The 24,102-nt window shown below is 42.2% G+C and overlaps 4 protein-coding genes across 9 annotated transcripts in view; 2 read left to right on the top strand and 2 right to left on the bottom strand.

Moving 5' to 3' along the window:
• LOC135110486 (CLK4-associating serine/arginine rich protein-like) overlaps positions 1 to 2,132 on the top strand; it is a 15,341-nt gene extending 13,209 nt beyond the window's left edge. For all 6 annotated transcript variants that reach the window (XM_064022841.1, XM_064022844.1, XM_064022842.1 and 3 more), the window contains one exon: positions 390 to 2,132. In XM_064022841.1, coding sequence (XP_063878911.1) covers positions 390 to 435 — 46 coding nt within the window. In that variant the 3' untranslated portion in view covers positions 436 to 2,132. The remainder of the gene's footprint in view (positions 1 to 389) is intronic.
• On the bottom strand, positions 1,687 to 15,405 carry LOC135110487 (U3 small nucleolar RNA-associated protein 14 homolog A-like). Its single transcript, XM_064022848.1, has 12 exons — positions 15,250 to 15,405; positions 14,515 to 14,670; positions 13,981 to 14,134; positions 13,478 to 13,699; positions 12,956 to 13,098; positions 12,299 to 12,497; positions 12,012 to 12,125; positions 10,827 to 11,819; positions 10,565 to 10,704; positions 10,256 to 10,378; positions 9,812 to 9,908; positions 1,687 to 9,566 (listed from the first exon to the last, which is right to left on the bottom strand). Exons 1-12 carry the CDS (start codon positions 15,276 to 15,278, stop codon positions 9,255 to 9,257), a joined length of 2,682 nt encoding a protein of 893 aa, XP_063878918.1. The 5' UTR covers positions 15,279 to 15,405; the 3' UTR covers positions 1,687 to 9,254.
• Positions 15,406 to 17,055: 1,650 nt separating this feature from the next.
• Positions 17,056 to 22,802, top strand: LOC135110490 (uncharacterized). The gene is made up of 2 exons (XM_064022851.1): positions 17,056 to 17,719; positions 21,661 to 22,802. The coding sequence occupies exons 1-2, from the start codon at positions 17,459 to 17,461 to the stop codon at positions 22,132 to 22,134; spliced, it is 735 nt and encodes a 244-aa protein (XP_063878921.1). The 5' UTR covers positions 17,056 to 17,458; the 3' UTR covers positions 22,135 to 22,802.
• A 583-nt stretch (positions 22,803 to 23,385) lies between these two features.
• LOC135110489 (ataxin-7-like protein 3) overlaps positions 23,386 to 24,102 on the bottom strand; it is a 5,381-nt gene continuing 4,664 nt past the window's right edge. The window contains exon 8 of the mRNA XM_064022850.1: positions 23,386 to 24,102. This exon is cut by the window's right edge and continues 193 nt beyond it. Coding sequence (XP_063878920.1) covers positions 23,996 to 24,102 — 107 coding nt within the window. The 3' untranslated portion in view covers positions 23,386 to 23,995.

Below are 24,102 nucleotides of genomic sequence, written 5' to 3' on the forward strand. Positions count from 1 at the left end.
AGTGAACTCTTGTGAATGCAGACACAACCTCGAGAGAAGATTCCCCTTTAGCTTGTGAGGGGGTGGAGAAGGATAGATTTGTTATGGATGGATGATTTGGCTCTGCCATTGAGGACTGGTGTGATGTTCCTTGGTGATGCCCAGCTGACTCTCACATGGTTTAGTGTTATGAGCACCAGTCATTGTCCCTCACAGGTGCAGAGGCCAGATATGATGCATTGTCTGCGATTGTTTCTACCTTGTCTCTGCTACATCCTCAAAGTTGGGTGCTGTTTGTCTGGTACATTGGTAAACCGATCCTTGCTTCCATTTTCTCTCCCAGCTGAATGCAGAAACTTGATTGTGTTGATTCACTTCCTCATATTTACAAATAACTTTTTTGTCCACAGGGAGGATGGTGGTCGCATCGGCAGGATCCGGTTGGTAGACTACTGAAGACAGTTGTTCCTGGGAAATACTCAGAAATTGAATGCAAGACAACAATGGTTTACATAGGAGACATCACCCTGCATCTCTGGTCTTCACATCAATCAATGCAGATTACTTTCCAAGTTCTAGGAAGATTTGTATTTTTATAATTTTCTACAGGAATCTTCTGGAAAAAAAGGTGCATGATACATTTTTACTGTAATGTGTGAAGGCGCTGTTCATGTTGATATCTTACCACAATGTAATCTTATCTGAAATGACAGTTTCCTAGTATCCTGCAATACTAGTGTGCTATTTTATTTTACTGTAAAAATAGCCATTATATCAAGCTTTTAGTAACATGCAGTAACTACCCACTACCAAGACTGAAATGACTTATTAGGTCTGGTCATAGACATTTATTTGAGGTTTGAAAATTTGCTGTTTTCTTTTTATTTGGTTTTTACGTTTTCATTCCACATATCAAGATGTTGATAAGACAACTCTGACCTCTCATATGCTCATTCTTCACTCAAGCAAGAGATGTTGATTTAAAAGGAATTATTTGTGCACTTATCTGACTGTTGGTAATGTTATTTTTTGTTGAGTATATAATATACATATATATTTTTTTCCAAACATCATCGCCCATGTTATGTGATATACAGAAAAAAAAAAAAGACCTTAGAAAGAATTAAAAAGACCAAATAAAGTAATAAAAATGTAGTGGATGAAAGTGTGAAAAAATGGTGTAATATTTTGACTCAATGTTGTTATAAACAATATTACCTCAGTCATACATTATTAAATAAGTAATGATGATGCTGTGTTGTGAAACTGGGAAGGACCCAGATATTCGTTGTGTTGGCCATTGCGTATTTCAGCACTTACATTATTCTGTCTAGGGAATGGATACAAGAGGAAAAGATAAACTTTTCTTGGTCAACAGACAGCGATATGCTTCCCAAGTCCATCTGATTATTTGTATGAATTATAATGGAAAACCATTGCTAGGAAGACCCTCACAGCACTGGTCTGGAATTCTTGGGCATTCATATTAGTGCTCTCTTGGCTCCTTCAGTACTTGTTGATCATTATGCAAAATGTTCCAGGAAAATAAGTGTTGATGTAATAATTTCAGGTCTTCATAACATGCAACACAAAGCAGTGCATTTGTAGCAAAAGGTTTTGTACAGCTGTGATAATACTCTTTTCTACATTTGATTTTGTATAGGATTGTTTTGTGCTTCCCAGATCACTAGCCATGTAATCATAGTCTTTATTTTGATTTTTTTTTTTTTTTTTTTTTTTTTTTTTTTTCTTCCCATATGCTTTTGAGATACAGTAGTGTTCTCTTATCAGCAACATGTTCTATGTGGGACTGGTTCAGGTGTGTACATATTACCTTTCATTGACTTAGTGCACTCCTACAAAACAGGGTAAGTCAGTGTTATCCAGACATGGCATGTTAATAGACTTCTCATTTAAAGTTTGGAACCTTCAGGTAGTAAACTGACTTTTCATTTTTCACCAGTGTTTAAAATGGTTTTTATTTTAATACATACATGAAGCACTCCTGTCCTTGTCAAAAAATAGGGTGGATTAAGAAGAGCGCCATAATGGTGGTGGCAGTAACATGATTGCCTTGTTACTGTCCCAATTTATACTCTTCCTGGTTGTTGTGTTGGTGTAAGGTGTAGCTGTAAATACATGTCAATTGTTCATACCCTGTTTTTTGTCACACCTTCAGATAAAACTCATACTTCCCTTGCTCTCACAGCATCACTGAAGGATAAGGAACCATGCAATTATGTAAGTTTTAGTGGAAATCCAGCATTAGTCTGCTGCATGTTTCAATACAAGATGGGAGGGAATATGCAAAGTTGAGTGAGTGAGAGCATCAGTCAGTGACAGTATTGGTGTGTTTCTGTGTCATTACTTGCCTCAATGAGAAGGAAGAGAACAGAAGAGAAGGGGGAGGATATGAAGTCTTAAAAGAAGTAAGGAAGAAAAAAAGTAAAAGGAGAGAATAAATTAATAGTCTTAAGGAAGAAAAAAAGTATTTCATGATGGTAATGATGATGGCTAATGATCAAGACAAGAATAGTATATAAAATAAGAGGAAACAGATATAGCATGAATGGAAATAAAATAAGAACTATTATTATTACAACTAAAATTAAGAACTTAATCTCTTGGAATGGAATTATTAAAATGTATAGAAAATAAGAAAATCACCATGAATACAGAAATTAAAAGAACAAACCTAGTATTGAGAAAAAAACATTAAATAACAGAATACCAATCAATAATACATGAAAAAAATATATTTGTTTCACATATGACCTCTTTCTTCTACTTAGCAGTACATGCTCCCCAATATTACCCAGCTTGTCCTTCCCACATTTACTATGAACTATCAATATGTGGAATTGGTGTTGTTGGTGGTGCAGGAGATGCTGGGAAGATTTTCATAGAAGAAACGGGTATGTGAAAAATTCCTTTTAGGATTAAAAAGATGATTTGCTTCACACAGAACCGGTTTCTTCTACTTATCAGATTCTCACATTTAAGGAGAAGGGATCGTGCCTTGGAAAGAAAATACAAGGATGAGAGTCCACATCATGAAGAGTTAGTGACCCACTAACTTGTGTAGGGGCATCCTGAAGGTGGTGAGGCAGTGGAGAGTGATAATGCCACTTGGACCTCACACTGAATGTCTACAGTGCACTGAGGATAGGGGAAAGTGTCAGTGAGCCCTGAGGGCGGGGCAACCACAATGGAACCTTAAGACACAATATCACCAGCCACTTTAATTGGCCCTAGAGCAAAGAAGTCCCCCCTCCATCCTTTGGAATTCCTTCACATAGTGATCAGCAAAGATTAAGAGTGCCTTCCAGCAAGCTGCATCCTTCCACAAGAGAATGGAGGTGGCAATACCATGAATGTTCTGCTCCCTCAACCTGAGGAGGGGACAGAGGTCCACAGATAGAGACTCATGAGCTCTTTTTATATTCCCCTTGAGGAAGAGAGACATAGCAGCCTTAGAGAGAGGGGGTGACTGGTCCCTAACCAACAAAGAGTTGCTTGGGATGAACAGTGGAGGACATCCTGTAGCAGTACAATTCAAGTGCTCGAACAGGGCACAATAGACTTTCCTCATCTTCAGAGCTGACCAAGTAGGATGAGTTTCAAAGCCTGAGCTCCTTTGCAATAGGGTTTGAGTTGTCTCCATTTTGGCAACAAATTCAGGCACATATGCCAGGACCAGATCATTGCCCTAACATGCTACCTTATAGAAGAGGGCTTGTAGTTTACCAACCCTCCTAGCCATCACCAGTGCCACCAGAAACGGTTTTCTTTGTTAAGTCCCTGAGAGAGGAACAACTTAGGAGTTCAAAGGGAGGTAATGTTAGAGCCATCAAGACCACATCTACATTCCAAGAAGGGGTTTTGTTTACTAATCTGGGGACTTGTCTCACATGGGCCTTAACAATGTCATGAAGAACAGGATCTTCTGATAGATTGAATCCTTTATAAGAGAAGACACTATTCAGCATGACCTTATACATGCTCACCAATATTAGCAAACTTGTCCTTCCCACATTTACTATGAACTATCAGTATAAGTGGAATTGGTGTCGCCAGTGGTTCAGGAAGCACAGCCATACAAGTGTCCAGCCCATCCAGTCAGAAGTTCACTTGACTTCCTCTTGTACTTGTGGCAACAGTGTGCCTTGTCAGCCATCAGGAGTTCCTGATGGCTGACAAGGCACACTGTTGTTTATGTGGGAAGGACAAGTTTGCCAATATTGGGGAGCATGTACTGTTAAGTAGAAGAAAGAGGTCATATGTGAAACAAATATATTTTTCTCATTATGTATTATTGATTGGTATTCCATTGATTCTGTTATTTAATCCGTATTGATAAACATAACACACCTGAACCAGTCCCACATAAAACATGTTGCTGATAAGAGAACACTACTGTATCTCAAAGGCATATGGGAAAAAAATAATAAACAAATAAATTAATTAAATTAAAATCCTCTCAACAAAATAAAGACTATGATTACAAAGCTAGTGATTTGAGGAGGCACAAAACTGTCCTATACAAAATTAAATGTTATAGAAAATGGAGTATTATCAAAGCTGTACAAAACCTTTTGCAACAGATGCACTGCTTTGTGTTACATGTTATGAAGACCTGAAATTATTACATCAACACTTATTTTCCTGGAACATTTTGCATAATGATCAACAAGCACTGAAGGAGCCAAAACAGAGTTAATATGAATGCCCAAGAATTCCAGCCCAATGCTGGTTACAATATAACACCTGTGAGGGTCTTCCTAGCAGTGGTTTTCCATTATGGTAGTGTAATGGCATTTAGCTCCCACCAGTAACTGCACAACTCTTCCTGAATACCCCTGTTGATGGAGTCACTTGACAGTCTCCACATGACTGGCAGAAGTTCGTGGAGAGCATGATGGAAATGATGAACATGTAGTTAGTGCAGGAGGTCTGGTCAAGGAGGAAAGCATTCAGAAGTGTCCATTGTTGCTTGTATTAGGTCTGGGAACCATTCCTTCTGGGGTCAGAACAGGGTTATCAGGATGAGTGTAGTTCCCTGAGAGTCATGGGAGAGTTTAGGACCTTTCTCACTTCAGAGAAAGGAGGTAAGACATACAGCTCCTGATAGTCCCAACAGTAGAAAAAGGCATCCATTGCTATTGCCATGGGGTCCTGGAATAAAGGCCAACAATCAAAAGTTGAGCCTGGTGGCGAGCAGATCCACCAATGGGCAACCCCACCCCTTCCACAGCGCATTGCACACCTCCTAGTGCAGTGTCCATTCTGTGGAGAGCACTTGCTTCTGTCGGTTGAGGCAGTCTGCGAGGACATTGGAAGAACCCCTGATGAACTGGATGAGAAGCTGGACAGTTGTTCTCTTACCATTTCAGTGTTTGCTGAGCTTCCATGTTGAGCAGAAAAGACCAGATTCCCTCTTTCTTGGCCAAAAACACCAGAGCAGTCGCACTGTCAGAGAACACTGCTACAGTCCGGCCTTGAACTAATTCCACAAAATACTGAAAGCCTAATCTTATTGCTTGGAGCTCCAGAACATTGATGTATAGTGCTTTTTCTGCAAGAGACCAGAGACTGCTCACTGACTCATAGAGAGATGATGCTCCCCACCCTGTGGAGGAGGAGTCCATGTACAGACACAAGTCTGGGGATGCAGCCTGGAGAGATTAGCCTGACCAGAGGCTGTCCTTGTCTGACCACCAAAGGAGGTTGGCATACACTTCCATGGTCCAAGGTACTGGAAGTAGGTGACCGTGACTGTCTGTCCCAAGCCTGGGATAGATGAAGTTGCAAGCTCCTCATCCTGCATCAACTGCCTGGTACTAGGTGTATCAAGGACACTATGTAGCCTAGCAAAACCAACCAATCCCAGGCAAGGGGGAACTGGTTGCATATAAAGGCCTCATTCAGCAGCAGGTCATCAATGCATCCTCTGGTCAGAAAAGCCTTCAAAAGAAGAAAATTAATCTCCATCCCTAAAAAGATCTTGGATTGGAGTGGAGAAAAGTCTGATTTCTCCCAGTTCATCATCACACCTAACCTGATGCACAGGTGGAGTAGCATCTAGGTGGTTTGGTGTGTTTCTTCCTCAGAGGCGGCTAACAAGAGCCAATCGTCCAAGTAGCACAGAAGGAACACTCCCTTCCGATGTAAAGCCACTGAAATCAGCACCATCATTCTTGTAAACACTTGTGGGGCAGTGGACAGGCCAAAACATAGGACGCAAAATTGTAAAGAATGACTCCCCCCCAAAGAAAACGAAGGTACTTGCAGCTTTCTCGAGGGACCAGCGCTTGAAAATAGGCATCTTTCATATCTACTGACTGTCCAGTCATTCTTGTGTATTGCTGCAAAAACTGTCCTCACTGTCCCCATCATGAATGTGGTCTCAAGGACATACTTGTTGAGGACTGAGAGATCTATGACTGGACAAAAGCCACCTGTAGCCTTGGTGACCACAAAGACACGAGTGAAGAATCTTGGTGTTAGGGGAGCGTCCTCCACCACCCTTTTGTCTATGAGCTGTTGTATTTCCATGTCCAAGTCTTCTCCCTTCTTGGAAATTGGCAAGTTAAGTCCCAAAATCCACTGCTTCGGCCTGCAGGGGTGGATGTGTGACAAAAGGGATCTGGTAACAGTAATCCAGGATAGCAGTCCTCTGCTCCTATGGCCTTCTATTCACCTCAGTTCCAATTAAGGCAGCCTGCAACCTTTGTTGGGTGGAGGTGGGATTTACTTTTGAAAAAATTTTTTCCTTCCTCTTTGAAAATTGGAAGAGGCACCTGGTCCACCTACAGACCTGTGGGGAGGAGGGCCCGCTTGTTGTTGCCAGGAGGAGGGTTATCCTGAAGTGGAGGGCTTAGGATTGCACTCCAACAAAAGTAAACCTGGAGAAGGGCATGGTTTAGTTAGAGCCTTGGCCACTGCCTACTGGAAGGTCAAAGAAATAGTCTTGCCTGCCCTGTCCAGGACTTCTTTGACTTTGTCATCAAAGAGAAGACCAGAGTTTACAGAGAACTGTCAAAGGACTTTATGGCAGTCTTAAAGGATGAAAGGAGATGCGAAAGGCAAGAGTTTCTGTGTACTGCCTTCACATTAGTTAAGGCAAAGGCCTTTGCTTGATCCACCACGATTATCTGGAGACTCTTGAAGAGCTGATATGCCATGGCCATGGTAGCAGGAGATGGTGTCATGGGCAGTAAAAGACATTAAAAGGCAGTCAGGATCCAAAAAGAAAAATTTGGTGCCTCCCTCATCCTTGCCAAGACACCTTCAAGCCTGGGCATGTCTGCCTGCTGGGCAAAAACCTTGAGTTCACTTCCCTTAGTGGTAAGAGAGAGGGCTTGGCTGCCTTGCCTGCTTCATGACCACTCACTGCGTAAATGCGAAGGTATCAATGAGAAGGGTAACTGGCAAGGATAGGTCTATAACGTTCCATAGCTCTCAGTAAGGCAATTGAGGCTACTTCGATGGAGTAATCCACTGGTCTTGCTTGTGTCAACCTAGAAGCATGGAGACTTGTCTCAATGCACTTGGTGGGTCTGCCCGAACTCTCTCCACACATTGCCCTTCCACTTCAGGGAAACAGGAGACAACAAATTCCACCATCTCGCAAAAGTCTGGGGTACAGGTATCTGGTTCTGCTGGTTGGTTAGCAGACTGAGTCTCATCATCATCACAGAAGTCCATTGGCAGATGAGTGAAGTGGTAAAATAGATGACATACCCACATCCTGGGTAGTTATGGAAGGGGCAGCCACATTGGAGGTGGTTAACCAAGGACAGGGCTGAGTCACTTCTGCGTGGGTGCTGAGGAGTGAGATTAACATGTTTTTTTTTTTTTTTTTTCTTTTTTCTCTCAAGTACTCCCAGTCTCTCAACTCCAAGACTTTTGGCATCATATTTTTCTTGTTCCTACTTCCACTCTTCCTTTTCTTCTCAGCCTCTTGAATGTGTCCAGGTGTTTCACCGCCTGCATGATGCACTTCTTGTACCACAAAGGCTTCTCCTTGTTTTCCTGAAGCTCATCATATTTTTTTTCCTCGCATATGTCGTGGAACCAGCCTTGGCGCACACATCATCCTGACCGTCCATAACATCACTGCTACAGCGGTCACATGACCAGCTTTTTTCTTCACTTTCCTCTCTTGCATACTCCACACTTTTCCTTGCTCAGTGTGGCAAAAGCGTTATATTCCTTGCATCTCTTCCTTCTCATTGCGACTAATTACCTTAAAACTGTGCTGGAGCTCTTCAGACGCTTACCTCCGCTCTGCCTGCCGTCCGTCGAGAAATGAATGCTGGTACTTCACCACGTGGAAGAGTGGGGGTACCGCAGGTCACCAAGGTTGCCATAGCAACACAGACCGCTGTTTTTTTAATAGAATTAAACTTAAATGTGGGAAGGACGAGTTGGGTAATACCGGGCAGCATGTAATGCTAAGTAGAAGAAACAGGTCAGTAAAAAACATCCTTTTAGGATTAAAAAGGCGATATTACGAAAGATTAATCTCTCTCTCTCTCTCTCTCCGATGTCATGTCATACGTAGCAGTTAGCTTACTTCACCTGGTACTCTGTCGCTGGAAGTATGGCACAGAAATAAGACAGCAGGTTATGTGAGAGACTACCAGGCCAAGGATACTTTTCCTTTGGATATTATTTGCACCGTAAGTTTACTTTTCCGCAATGCTTTAGATCCCTTTTGTGATTTTAGTTTTGGAGAAGGGCTTTTGGCATATGAGGGGCATTTTATTGATTTCAAGAGGAAACAAACAAAAATAAGGATAATAAAACACCTATATAGATGATGATCAGAAAAAATAAATAAATAAATTAGTCCAAATGCTTGAATTCTGTTGTTTAGTCACACTTATTACTTGTTTTAACTTTACTAATGATCAGGCAGAGCTCACCACAGGCGTGGTGTTGGGAGACGTTGAGCACTCAGCAAGGAAGAGTGGTTGAATAAAGGGAAGTGGCATCTTTCCTGCCATGGCTACCCTCTTAGGGGATACTCAAGTGAGGAATCAGAAATTTCACACACACACACACACACACACACACACACACACACACACACACACACACACACACACACACACACACACACACAGATACAAACACTTAGTTTACTTAGTTTATATAATCTTGGAAGAGAATACCATGTGGTACAACAGTGGGCACATGAAACAACAGAAAGAGAATACAAATTTTTATCTGGGGATTAATTAAAGGAATAATTTTTCTTTAGATGTAAATTACCTTGAACTTTTCTTTACTCTAATTTTCCTCTTTGAGTTCTGCATCTCGTGTGCACCACTTGCTGCCTTCCTTTTCCTGTCTCTACTGGGTCCACTCTGCCTGTTCTTCTTCAAGCCCTTGCCAGGTGCCTCAGAGCGTAGCAGTTCATCCTCTGTCATGGGCTGGATCACTGTCCCCATCTTTGTTACAATGGGAGGAGCTGTCATTTTTTTGTGAGCCGTTTCTGGCACAAAAAGGCGGCCCACCGGTGCCCTGACTGATGCCTCAAAGTCTTTCACACTCTTGAAGGGATACGGCAGCTCAGACACCTGAGAGAAGAGAGAATCGAGAAGTTGAGAAGTGAACTGTTTTGCTTTTTGATGTAAATGGAAAACTTACTGAATAACCTGACCAAACTCTTTGTAGTTATGGTTTGAAGGTAAATGTACCTGTCCTTTTCAAAACTAGTGGATAACAAATACTGCCACCAAGTTAACTGTTGCTATGTGAGCTAAGTGAGACTTCATATATATTTTTCAAAAAGATCACACCATAATACAATACCATGTCTTACCATGGCTTTGCGAAGGTTGGTGTGGACATCAGCTTTCTCATTGTAGAGGACATGGCCAATGCGAGAGTCCTTGCGTGGGGCATGAGCCACCCTGAGCCTGGTGAGAGAGAGAGAGAGAGAGAGAGAGAGAGAGAGAGAGAGAGAGAGAGAGAGAGAGAGAGAGAGAGAGAGAGAGAGAGAGAGAGAGAGAGAGAGAGAGAGAGAGAGAGAGAGAGAGAGAGAGAGAGAGAGAGAGAGAGAGAGAGAGAGAGAGAGAGAGAGAGAGAGAGAGAGAGAGAGAGAGAGAGAGAGAGAGAGAGAGAGAGATTTAACAATTTACATAAAGCTGGTTAACAAGAATGCTGTTAAATGCTACTGATCTTATGGTTCAAGCATTCATCTTACTGATAGCTAATATTTCCTTGACCACACAAACATTATGACTACATTTCCAAAACTTCTCACCGGAACTTCTTTATTTTTTTACTGGACATCTTCATGTTGGGTCCCGTCCAGTCTCCCCAGCCTGGCAGTGCTAGACTCATACTACTAGGCTGGTCCTTCTTGATGGCCTCTGCCTTCTCAGAACTGCCAGCAGAAACACACAACTTTACAGATTACCATATTTGTCAACAAGAAGATGGAAGCAGAATGATTTATCCTTCCCCCTCAAAAAAGTCTGAAAAGCATGCAGTTCTTCATTAAAATTAGTTTAACTGAACACATTTCTGGGGCTCAACATCTTCACATCACTTTACCTCTGATGTTACTCACCTGAATTCCTCCATGAGGTAATCATCAGCAAAAGCTTCCCTGATGATGTTCTCTGCACTCTCCTGTTCCTCATCATCCAGAGCCTCCCCTGCCTCACCCACATTATCTGGCATGGCTGTCACCAAGCGCTTTGACTCCACCTGCCATCACCAGAATGCAGTTAAGGACCTGATCTGAAGCATATACCTCTACCACAACAATACAAAGGAATATAAACATGAATCACAAGATCCATTCCTGCTAAAAGAATCAGATGCCTTACTTGCAGGAACTTATTGGGGTCCACTTGCAGCTTATGGTTGTGAGGGACAGAGGTATCTGGAGCTTGTGAGTCTTTTAAAATTTTCACAGCCTCCTGCAGCTTGTTCACACTCTCTCCCTCTAGAGATTCCAAATCCTGTAGAGTCTTTGCTCTCTCTGTTGTTTCGTCAATGTTTTCTTGGTTGCGTGTACCAGTAAAGTCAAACTCCTCAATTTCTGAGGGAGCAACAGCCTTTGGGACCTTTTTGTTCTTCTTTTTGGTCTTCACTTTTGTCCATGGCTCTTTGCTCTTTACTCCTAACTTTTTCAGCTTTCTTTGTACTTTGTTTTTAATACCAATTTCTACTTCATCAAATAAGTCATCTATGTTGACTGCTTCTTGGTCTTTAGTCTTTATTATTTTTTTACATTTCTTGTTCCCTTTCTTTCCAGGAATCTTTTTAGCAGGTTGCTCTCCACTGTCTTCTGCTTCTGCTTTTTTGCATTTCAATTTCTGTATTTTGCCTTTTGGCTCTCCACTGTCTTCTGATTCTGCTTTTTTGCGTTTCAATTTCTGTATTTTGCCTTTTGGCTCTCCACTGTCTTCTGATTCTGCTTTTTTGCGTTTCAATTTCTGTATTTTGTCTTTTGGCTTTTGTAATTTCTGTAGATATTTTTTATTTACTTCCTTTTCCTTTTCTGTTTGTTCCCCTTCCTCTTTCATACCACTATTTTCTTCCTCCTCCTCCACACCCTCCTTTTCTGTTTTTTTCTCTTCCTCTTGCTCCTGATCTTCTATCTTTTCATCTTCAATATTTTTCTCTTCTCTTTCCTTTTCTAATTGTTCATGAATCTCCTGGTCTGCCTGCTTTCTCTTGTTGACTTCCTCCCAGAACTTCTTGAACTTAGTGAAGGATTCATCCTCAGGGGAGCTCTTAGAGACTACTGATCCACGTTGTTTGATCCAAGGATTGAGGGATTCATCTGTTCCTTGCACTGCACTCCCTCCTTCTCCCTGTAATACCAATAACTTTAATGGTAAGGGTTCTTTAAACTCCCAATAAACAGGTAAATTGGCAAATATGTATATGAATAAATAGATGTATTCATGGCATTTACAGAAGTAGTGTTTTTGTTGACTAAAAAAATTACAATGAAGTCATCAAATACTATACATAATGTAATACAAGAGTGGTTTACACTTCACCTTGGCAAGATCTGCCTCATCTGACAAATCATCTTCCACACTCTCTTTTGCTTTAGCTGACTTGGTTGTCAGTTCCTGATGCAGGCGCTGGTTCTCTTTCAATGCTGCCATCACCTGACAGAATGATGAAAATTGTCAGAATAAACACATAAATGTCCAAGTTCCTGGGACAACTAAGAATTAACATCCCTTAATAAAAAATGTATTCCTGATAAGGCTGCATAATATATTTCATTTATGGAGCTCAACTTACAGCCAGCCTAAACCAACTACACAAACACACTTACAGTTTTGTCCCTGTTTGCCCTGAAGCCCTGCAGGTGTGCCCACTTGGAGGTCTTGTGGCGTAGGCTCATCCTCTCCTGTATCCGGGCAAGTTCCAGTTCCTGCAAACATTCCAGCGCTGCTTCTGGGTCGGTCTTCTGCAGCTCCTCCAATTTGGTTTTCTGCTTCCTCAGCTTCTCCCGCCGCAGCAGCCTGTGATGTCTTAAAGAGTACAGGCAGCATTAACTTGTGGCATGAAAGGAGGGACAAACCACAGGGACGAGACAGGCCAGGCACCGTGTGTAAGGGAATAAGGTTGAGGGTTAAGGACAGAAAGGCAAGAACTAAGAGGATGAGACAGACAAGGCATAGTATGTGAACACCTGATAGCCTGATTGCAAATTGTATCTTAGGAGGCACTTATGGGAGAGTGAGGGGACAGTGTAGGAAAATCATCAAGATAGATGATAATATGGCTGCTTTTGATGTGAGTCAGATATGCTAAGTGCAGACATCAAGACAAGTAAAGACATCATTATTATTTAAGTGGCTATGGTGCCCTTTGCTTCTGTTAACTGTCTCTAGCTAATTAAATTTCTTGACTCAGCCTTAGATGAAGGGATACACATAGCAAGTAAAGACAACAATGGAATTAACAGCAAGCAACATTTGAGTCTTACTTTCTGCTCTTGCTCTTGTTCATCAGTCTTGCCTTCTGCTCGTACCGCCGTTTCAATTCTTTCTGCCGCCACAACTCTCTGTTTTGCTCCCGTATCTCCTCCAGTGAGAGAGCCTTGCGTGCAATCATCTCCTCCTCACTCTCCTGATGGGAAGTGGTGTGAGTCATGGCAGGGAGAAATGATGTGTTCCCTTCATTTGGTTTAGGACATGTACATATTTTGCAGACAATTTTCATCATCACCACTATCGCAATTAATCTGTCCAGCTCAAATGAATGAATTATCATCATCTTCAACATCATCAACATTGTTACAGCAGTTCTAAGCAATGCTCAACCATTCTTAAAACATCATCATCATGACTTTTAGTACTTTGCCTACCTAAATTAATCAAATGAGTTGTCACCACACACACACACACACACAAAAAAAAAAAAAAAAAAAAAAAAAAAAATCTTAACCCCTAGTCCCGACTGTTCATATTCAGAAAAGTCTCAAGTGACATAAAATGAAAACACTCACCTTCTTGTTCTCCACCAGCTTTGCACCCTGCAGCAGTGAGTAGACCTCATTCTCCAGTGGTGTTCTCATCTGCACCAAGTTTGTCTTCTCCACCGTCTTGAGAGATACACCACTCTGCTTCAGAGGGAAGCGGAGCTGCTCAGTCTCCCTCTGTGCCTTCACCACCTTGGCCCACTTGTTCACCTCCATGGCCACATTCTCATAGCCTGCTGCACGCTTGATCTGCACAAAACATAACAAGCCTTTCAGTGACTTTATTAACACTTCAGTACATGTTATCAAAAGCTATCCACTACCCATGTCTATAAAGGAAACCCAGCCTTTCATTTTTAAGTGCTACACAATGTTAATAAAAGGTACACACTACCCATGCCAAAATGGAGACCTGGCCTTCCTATAAGATGTGATAGCTTAGTGTCATATATATATATATATATATATATATATATATATATATATATATATATATATATATATATATATATATATATATATCAACTGACCCGTTTGGCCACACTCTTCTCCAGAGGGAGGGAGAGGGTGTGACTGCTCTTAGCCTTCAGCAGGGAGGTAGAGGGAAGCAGGCGTGTCAGCAGGTGGCTGGTGTCCATGGTGGAGGTGCCCATGGAGGTGCGAACATCCTGCTGCATCCTCTCTCTGTGTAAGGTAGTACATGGGAAGGTACGTTGGCTATTTTTTCTCAATAAATGCAATATAAATATGCTTCAGATGTTTCTCACTAAACTTAACTTAGTATGAATATGCATGTCATAATAACATTAAAACCCATCCATCATAAAAGGGATTTAAATAAAGTACACAGATATATGTGAATTAACTGTAAACTGTATTCTCAGCAAACTTCCATTACCTATCAGCTTGGTCAAATGTTTTCCTTGTAGCTTGTAGTGTTGTCTTAGTGCCCCCCAGGTGACCTACAACATTCTACACTGCATGCACGTTGCCTTGAAATCTTTACATGACACTCAATATGTTGGCAATCACTGGTGGGTTTCCTAATCTTCACAAAGACTTACTTCTTGGTTATCTTCATCATGTTGGAGAGAAGCTGTGCGTGTGAAGCCTCCTGCTGGTCGTCCCCCTCCTCCTCCTCATTGTTGTCATCCTCCCCGCCATCTATGTTATCCAATCCTGACACCATGAACAGCTCCTCATCCTCTTGCTCCTTTTCCCTGAAGAATAATTTCATGTCAGACATTACCATCTCATGTCTTAATTGGCATAATATTGAAATGACATGAGTGTTTCCATCTGAACCCTAGGTTAGGTTTAGATTGATTCAGTTCATTAATTGCATTGGGAATCCTTTCATTGTGTAGATCATGACTTGAAAGAGCACCTTATTTTTACCCAGAAATAGTCTCTAAATTAGTAGGCTAGGAAAATTTCCATAAAAAAAATGAGAACTGAGTATCAAGTGTGAACAACTTGGCTATTTCACCTGAACCTCACAAACTTACAACAAAAGTGGTGTATACACATTTCTATGCATGATTACAAACTTCAACCATCGTTTATTCAAATTCGAACTCAAGATACAAATCAGAGGTGAGTCATTTTCTCATCCCCACTCATCTCCAATCCCAGGTTTCATTTGTAGACCGTAGTAAGCCCATCATGGTCAACTGCCCTGAACCACACATTACTCCTGCACATTACCAGTTAACACTACGTAATTCTTCCCACCTATTACTATTATCACTGACAATACATATGAGTTGACAATATGGCTGTGCTTTCCTTCATCTCACCTCACTGATGTAGTTTTGATCTTCACCATGGTGTTTGTATCAGTGTGTGTTGCTCCTCAGCCTCAATGTTTACACCCGACCATGTGTGTGTGAAAGGTGAGGGAGGGGGAGGGAAGGGGAGGAAATGGAGAGGTGACAAGTGAGCCTAGTCTTGCGCATTCTCTCTCTCTCTCTCTCTCTCTCTCTCTCTCTCTCTCTCTCTCTCTCTCTCTCTCTCTCTCTCTCTCTCTCTCTTGATATAAGTTTGGGCAAATCCAGGGAGTCTTACAAGTTAAAAAGGGTCTCTCTCTCTCTCTCTCTCTCTCTCTCTCTCTCTCTCTCTCTCTCTCTCTCTCTCTCTCTCTCTCTCTCTCTCTCTCTCTCTCTCTCTCTCTCTCTCTCTCTCTCTCTCTCTCTTTATATAAGTTTGTGCAAATGCAGGAAGTCTTACAAGTTAAAAAGAATATTCTCTCTCTCTCTCTCTCTCTCTCTCTCTCTCTCTCTCTCTCTCTCTCTCTCTCTCTCTCTCTCTCTCTCTCTCTCTGTCGATAAGTTTGGATATACAGGGAGTCTTACAAGTTTAAAAAGTCTCTCTCTCTCTCTCTCTCTCTCTCTCTCTCTCTCTCTCTCTCTCTCTCTCTCTCTCTCTCTCTCTCTCTTGAGGTCTCTCTCTCTATAGGTCACTATATGGTGTTATAATATTATAAGACCAATACCAAATTTCCACTAAACTTTGTGTGTTAAGATGGACTGACGCTAACAGCCCACAATCCTGTTCATTTCATCTCCGCTTGGAAGGAAACGAGACAGGAATACATCAGTGTGGTGTAAAGCGTCTATTGTAATTCCTTAGCTGAGAGAATGATAGACAATAAACAATAACCTTACAAGGATACACGAGTCTGGCCTATTGAGTGGCTACTGCTTCACCCAGCATGCCACCAAGCCTGCGCCACACCTTGCCTGCCACCATACTTGCACCACAACACTTGGCCTGCCACTAAGCCTTCACACACATCCACAGTAGGGCACCTTCTCTATGAAGAGCACTCTGAATAAAATGACTATGGTCTCAATAAAGCTGAAAGGGTAGGAGTTACAAAATATTAAGAGCTGAAGAAAGTGACCTAAGAATCTGAGAAATGCGAAGAACCAGGTGTTTGAAAAGGTGGCATGACACATATGTTTTAATTTATTAAAAGAGAAGAGTTAGGGAAACAACTCTGCCTGCTTCTGTACGTGCCCCTACCAAAGATTTGAACGTTTCCCAGAGGGAGGTGTTAAGATACTCATCATAATTCTGGATATACAGGGAGCCTTAAAATATATTTTTACTATCTTTTGGAGGACTGGCACCTTTAGTTAGCTTTTTTATTTATTTATTTTTTTTTTTGTGCCCTGAGCCAAAATCCTTTCCTAATGAGAGAGAGAGAGAGAGAGAGAGAGAGAGAGAGAGAGAGAGAGAGAGAGAGAGAGAGAGAGAGAGAGAGAGAGAGCCTACATGAAGCATACCTATTTCCACCTATCATCCTCTTCCATGAATATATCTGATCTTTTAAAGCTCCCTACACAGCCTGCAAAACCCATCTTCTAGTTTCTAGTATTAGCAAGCACTACACATAACAAAGAATGGAAAAACAAGGAAACTAAGATCAGAATGAATCGGAAGTGGTGGACTCGGAAGTCGAGGATGAGCGAGGACGAGGAAGCGGAAGAACAGGAACCGACAGTAAGGTACAAGTACTGTACACGTACTATGAATTAAGCAGGTGGAGAGGATCTTGGGATGGGGCAGGGGGGAAAGACACAGGAAAGGACGCACCATGGAGAAGGTAGGAGGGAGAGACGAGGGTGTGGAGGGGAAGGAACAGTGATTAATATATTCTCCACAACGAACGAGACGTGGCTAGAATGAAATGGCTGTCCTGCAAGGTCGTTTGGTGGGACTGCTCCTGCTGCTCACTAACCCCAATGGAGGCCCACTGTGTTGTGAGCACCATTGCTGGACAGATTCACACCTCGCCTCTCTCCCGGGAACGCTCGCGCCTCGCTATTCTTAAAAGAGAGAGAGAGAGAGAGAGAGAGAGAGAGAGAGAGAGAGAGAGAGAGAGAGAGAGAGAGAGAGAGAGAGAGAGGATATGTGACGAGCAAGACAGAACTCCCATTCCACTCCAAGCACACATAAAGAAGCCAAGTGAACATATTGCAAGAACAGAAATCAAACAACACGATGACGCTTACAGAGAACGCGGAGGAGAGAGGAGAGAACGTCCAGCAGCAGACCATTTTGGGGATAGAAAAGAGTGAGCTGATTCGTTTGAGCGTGTTTGTTGTCATTCTGTGGCTCATTGTGCTCATGACGGTGGTGGCAGCGATTGGCGTGTACACTTCCCAAGCCAACCAGATGATAGTGATGTCCTGCATGGCCGTCTTATCCGTCGTCTTCGGGTTGGCTTGCTGGAAACTCAACGCCATCATCAGTTTGTCCAAGGTATGTTTGGGTGTTGAAGTGCATTTCTGTCACCTAGATCAGTAATAGTCGAACTGGGCGCTTGGTACATCCCAGAGTGCATGAGTTTTTTCAAAGGGTGCTTGGAAATAATGGGACACATTGAAAAACATACGACATGATTTGTGTATATGAGAGCGTAGTAGCAAAAAGATGTTTTAGGAAGAAAATTGTCAAGTAAGAATTTTTTTTAGAGTGAGATTAAAGTACTACATATAGTATTAATACACTGCACTCAATGCAAATCGCGCCTCACAGGTTTGAAATGTGGCATTTTGTTTTATTATTGATTTAGCACCTACATAACAATTGTTTAATACTAAATGTTTTTATTTATGGAGTTTCGGTCTTAAAACTACAGAAAAACGTGAATTATTATTATTTTTTTATTTATTATTTATTTTTATTTTTTAATTAATCGTCCAAGGCGCGAAGAAATACGAATTTCTCAAAAGCTCACAGTAGGGTGCATAAACCCTGGGGTGGGAAATGGGAGCCACTGACTCGGATTGCTTTGGGTAAGTGCATAATGCAGTAAGTTATTGTTTCTACGCTTGTGTTTCTTTATTGGCCGCGATGCACAGAGCCTCGCTCATCCGTCAGGCGTCAGGCGTCCGTGTTTTGGATCACAGTAATCTACTCTTGGTTGGATGACGCAATCAGGAGATTTTCAGTCCTTCAGGAATGCATTTGACGTCATCGTTTCTTCCCGGGTGGGGGAAGGGGGGGAATTGCTCAGCAGCCCACTCCAATCCCACCTACATGGGTTTCCTTCAGTAAATGTTAACGCAAGTCAGTCAACCTGCATCACCTCTTCGTACAGTGGATAAAGTTGCGGTCGTTCCCTAGCTGTAGTGTGGCTGCGGCAACGTTTGCGGACAGAGCGTTATAACAGTCCTTACAAGTGTCTGGTGGCCGCTGTCGGTGCTGTCCTGTACGTGCAAGCTTCAGACCTTGACTGGTTCACTCAAGCGGAAGGTCGTGGCGGAGAAACTGTCACTCCACTAGTGTCTCATCATTCTGCAAAATTTATGTACCGCACTTTTCACCATAAGCATCCATACAAATCTTGCGAGAGGCCAATACGTGAATTAGCGCGCGAGCGCGCGCGGGCACTGTACCGTACATACACCGTAATCTTTAGGCTTGATGCGTGTGACCTGAGAGAGAGAGAGAGAGAGAGAGAGAGAGAGAGAGAGAGAGAGAGAGAGAGAGAGAGAGAGAGAGAGAGAGATATCACGTGGATTCTTAGTTATTTTGAAACCTTGAAATTCTCTCTCTCTCTCTCTCTCTCTCTCTCTCTCTCTCTCTCTCTCTCTCTCTCTGATACACTAGATGTTTGGTAATACGTATCACGCTGTGACCTCAAGTGAGCAACAAGCACGGCCTCTGTGCAGCACAGGAACAGTAGCACAAACATTCATGCAATTCATCTGTATTCCTAAACAGTCAGGTGTCTCGCTTTGGCGACTTGTAGCATATTCTAGTGGAAGTTATTGGCAATGTCAAGGTTTTCTTTTTTTTTTTCCTCTCTCTCTTTTTCATAATCCAGGTGATAGTTGAACAAGGATTCTGTGTCATCGATAGAAAAAAAAATAATGTCAACCCATCTAATGATCTCCGTGACCTTTGAAAATAGGGTTAAAGAGAATCTAAAACGTTTAAGGAAATAGAGTTTTAGTCTGACCTTACGAGAACAAAGGCTATGGAGATTGAGTTATTATGTAATGTCTTTCGTCTCTCGTTCTTACAATGCATCGCATCTCTCTGGTTGAAGCTATACGGATCTTTGGGGGTTTATTTTATTTTATTTTTATTTACGGTTCTAGTGACAGGTTAACAAAATTCATGCTTTGTTAGGAGAAATAGTCTAGAGAACCCGTGTAATAATCTCGGTGGTCATGGAAAGAAGTCGTGATTAGAGAGCAGAGTGTTTCAGAATACGGGCCTTACTTATATTTCACCGCTGCAGGATTGGAAGAACTGCACAATATGACTCAGGAAGGAATGTTTTGAGATGTTGATTCCCTGTTGTTGTCTCCTTGTATACGTCTTCCCGGAATCTAAATATTACTGAGATATGTATATATGTCCTTGATAAGTCTCTCTCTCTCTCTCTCTCTCTCTCTCTCTCTCTCTCTCTCTCTCTCTCTGGGAAAATACGTAGGAAAGGGAGGAGGGAGGCGCTGGGGAACGGAAGAAAAGGAGGTGGCATTGGAAAGGAAAGTGAAGGTAGAGGTGAAATAAGAGAAATGTGCGAAGGGTCTCTCTCTCTCTCTCTCTCTCTCTCTCTCTCTCTCTCTCTCTCTCTCTCTCTCTCTCTCTCTCTCTCTCTCAGTGGTGAGCCTTCTTCATTGATAAGCGAAAAGTTAATGTCCTCCAAAACAACAAAGGCCCCTGGAGTGTGGTGTACGCAGGACCTTACCAGTGATCAGGCTACATAGGCACTATATGGGGGGAATGTTATGGGTGTCACTCAGTCGTTCCCCTCAGGCCCGTAGAACCACTCTCCTCTCTCTCACCCGTCACTACGACTACTTTCCAAGGCCACCGAGATTATTGGTCGGATTCCCATGAGTGTTTCATATATTAATAATGTTGAAATCTTGTTAGTCTGACACTAGAATCGTAAAAATCACACTTGAAGAATGTAACTTCAATCACGTAAAGCCTATTGAATGTAGCCTAATGGAGATGGGGCGCAGCGTTTCAGAATATGGTCCTGAGACTCACTTGTAGCAGTGAGTGGATATCAATGAGGAATACGTGTTAGAAAATAAATATACTGAAAAAAAAAGAAAACAAATTTTGTTTGGAAATAGATGTATTGAAGAAACGAAAAGAACAATACATGAATTTTAAGAATACTTGTTTTAAAATTGAAGAAATAAAAAGAATTAACAATACATAAGAAGACCTCAAACAGTAAGACTAGACAAATCAAGCAGGAAGTGTGGTTCCAACCAGCAACTCAATGAAAACAGATAGGCAGAATCCATGAAAGATCGTTTCACTGAACACAGGCACAAAGTGAAGGTTCATCAGTTACCAGCGACACCTATATGCATGCAGAGAATGGTTTCTGCAAGGTCCCTCCGTGCGCTCAGCTAGGTCAGAGTATTGGGGAGAAGTGTAGGTGAGAAAGAAACCAGGAAAGAACCGCAGCTTGAGATAAGAAGAGCAGTATCAGCGTAGGTACGGCCATCGTTCATTCATGACTGTCATGACGTCAGCTCAACATAAAAATATCCAGCCACATGAATAAAACATTTTCGTACCCACGCTCGTATTTCTCTTCCTACGTACTAGGTCAGAATATTATTACGTAGATCCGTGGGTAACCCTCTCAGGGATGTGCGTAACTACACACCTATTGCATCGCTAATCAGTTCCCTTGTTTCATATGCGGGTATACCCAGTGCATAGGTACTGTGGAGCAGGAAGAACCTTGACGGCTATTTTTTGTCTCCCTATCATACAATAAAACACTTCACGGTAATTACTGTTGTTGTTTGTGAAGAATGAGGGTGAAAATGTGTCACAACTATGGACTTAAAAAATAAATAAATAAGTCTTATAATAATATTGGGATTAGACACACACACACACACACACACACACTTTTTCCACCAAAAAAATAATGATAATAAATAAAAAAATAAACGTAGTATTATACAAACATTAATAAGTAAGTAATCTCCAGACAGCATTGGATAGTGAAATAGAGCTACATACATAGCTGTGGAATCTGTGGCCTATGGTTTACCCACGGCTTAAATGGCGGCCCGGTCGAAGAGAACAAAGAAAAACAGAAAAATGACGCGGTAGTTACTTACAGTGTAGCTGCATCTTGTAATCCTGACGGCTTCTTGCAGTTTTCCTTATCTTCTTGTTCTTATATATATATCCACCCATGCTTCCAGATTGTGGAGGCGGATGCGGCAGCCAAAGCAGATCCTCCGCCGACCTACGAGGACGTGCTGCACGCCGAGGCCCCGCCGCCGCCTTACTTCTCCGTGGTGAGTGAGGCGGAGGGCAGCAGCAGCAGCAGCAGTGGCCCCGCCAGTTCAGCGAAGCCTGTCTCCCGTAAATGTGAAGACACGCAAACCAGTCATGAGAGCAACAGTCCTTCCAAACAGCTGAACATCAGGGACAACGCGACCTTCAGAAAGTGGCTGGGTAACCCTGGCATGTTGCAGTCAGTCATTTTGCGATCCTCGCGACGATCGTCGGCCAGAAACCCCGCACCCCAGCAGTCCCTCAAGGTCTCCGAAGGTAGGGACCTGAGTCTTCGCAGGACCTCAAGCACCCCTTCTTTCACTGGTGTGGCAAGTCCGTCTCTCCTCGCCCGCTGCCCCAGCACGCCCTCCCTCCATGCTACTTGTGGCTGCTTCTGAAGCGACACGAACACAAGATCGCAGATCTCATCAACACTATTTGTAGCGTGACATCGGCGAGAACATGGTTCTTTCCCTTTCCTTGCTATACACGTTTAGCCACAAGCAACGTTAATCACAATGCCAATCAGAGAACTTCACACAAACCACTGATTTCCGCACCACATGTTGGCGGCGCCACAAAGACTGCGCCAGCCCTGTGCATCATGGGAAAGAGTGCACGCGTTGAGGAACACTAAGTTAATGTAATAAAACGACGAAATTAAACACAGGTGCTATTTGCAAGAAGTGTGTGTGTGTGTGTGTGTGTTTAAGATATACTGTAGATCGCTGTGTAGATAGATGCATAGATATACTAATATAATCATTGCGTGCCTACAGAAAGATTGGTTCACAGGGCGGATGGTTGTCAGTACTATCCAGAGAGTAATTCGGTTCCATGTACATACTGTGAAAGTTTGTATAATTCTGAATTAAGGCTAAAGGTGTCCAGATGTACTTAATCATCGCTCATATTACTAGTGTCATAAGTTCATGATCACATCTTCACTAAGGTTAAGGCACTTTATGGTCGTGCTCAAATAATGCCAAAGTATATGCCTTAAGATTTTGTGTACAATTACTGGCCAGTACATAATCTTTTGATATATTAAAATAATCCTAATGAACTTTATCACTCATTTTCCAAGGTATGCATCGATGTTATTCACCATGGTCATCTGCTGGTCACCTAGCCTCCTGTTCCCCTGTGGAGACTAAAGCTCATTGCTATCATTCTTTGGGGAGGACTGATCAAGACCAGAATTCCATTACAGGAGAGGGATCAATGAGATGAAGTACTTAAAATTCTACATTTAGAAAGGCAGAGTGAGCTGACCCTCGCCATATGAGGGAGCAGCACTCTGCAAATGGAAGGGTAAGACCCATGTAAGCAAAGGGAAGATAGGGCAAAAAACCATGAGCTAAGTTGCTTGAGTGCACACAGGGGTACTGACATGTCTAATGGTTAGCATACTGAGAGGGTTAATAGTGACATCCTGAGCGTGTTTGTATCTTTTATCCCCCATATGCCAGAGGCAGCCTCAGCAAAACCACCAGCAATGGAGGGCAAACGATGGAGAGGTGAGAACTTACTGTGGAGATATAGCAGAGAATTGCTCATCTACATATGACCCATGACCTACACCCCCCCACCACGGGGTATTCCACAAGTGAAACAGAAGTCAAGTGAGGATGTTTAGTGACACCACATTTTGATTTTTTTTTTATTTCTTTTACTCTACTGTCAATTTTTTAGCTAGATGATTCATTGCCTCATTATGACACCCAGCACAAAAGCTACACATGTACACAATCACCATTATTTTTCATCACTCTCTCTCTCTCTCTCTCTCTCTACCCTAAAACAAACAAAAACCTAAAAAATTCTCACTAATCAAATACAAAAGGAGAAAGACAATTTGTAACTAAACTTACACCATGGAGAAGAGATTCCCTTCCTTCTCTCCCTCATCCTTCCCACCTGACTAACCTAATAATAATAGTAATTATCTATTTATCTCTACACCAGGCTGAGATAATAGCAATAATAATAGTAATGATAATGAAGATGATGCAAATTGAATTACATACACATATGCACACAAACAAACACACTCACACAGACACAAACTTACACTCAAACTTAAATTTAGAGATTCATATACATTCACACACACACATGCACTGAAGCTTGAGCTGAGAAACACACTCTACAGTTAAACACACACATGCACTGAAGCTTGAGTTGAGAAACACAATCTCCCTCACACACACACACACACACACACACACACACACACACACACGCACAGAGACACACTCAATCTAGCAAGGAACCGTGGCTGGAGGAAGATGATTTAGACGACTTGGATGACGACGACGACTTCTTCTTTGTCTTGGTGCGTCGTGCAAGGGAAGACGTGGAGT

This window comes from Scylla paramamosain, chromosome 20 (genome assembly GCF_035594125.1).
Source record: "Scylla paramamosain isolate STU-SP2022 chromosome 20, ASM3559412v1, whole genome shotgun sequence".
Lineage (NCBI taxonomy): Eukaryota > Metazoa > Arthropoda > Malacostraca > Decapoda > Portunidae > Scylla > Scylla paramamosain.

Excerpts from the sequence above, each read along its gene's own strand:
- LOC135110487 (XM_064022848.1), bottom strand. The coding sequence starts at position 15,278 with ATGGTGAAGATCAAAACTACATCAGTGAG. Across the intron at positions 13,099-13,477 it reads AGCTGGTGGAGAACAAGAAG|GAGAGTGAGGAGGAGATGAT; the intron begins GTGAGTGTTTTC and ends ACTTCCCATCAG. Across the intron at positions 9,909-10,255 it reads AAAAAAATAAAGAAGTTCCG|GCTCAGGGTGGCTCATGCCC; the intron begins GTGAGAAGTTTT and ends CTCTCTCACCAG.
- LOC135110490 (XM_064022851.1), top strand. The coding sequence starts at position 17,459 with ATGACGCTTACAGAGAACGCGGAGGAGAGAGGAGAGAACGTCCAGCAG. Across the intron at positions 17,720-21,660 it reads CCATCATCAGTTTGTCCAAG|ATTGTGGAGGCGGATGCGGC; the intron begins GTATGTTTGGGT and ends CCATGCTTCCAG.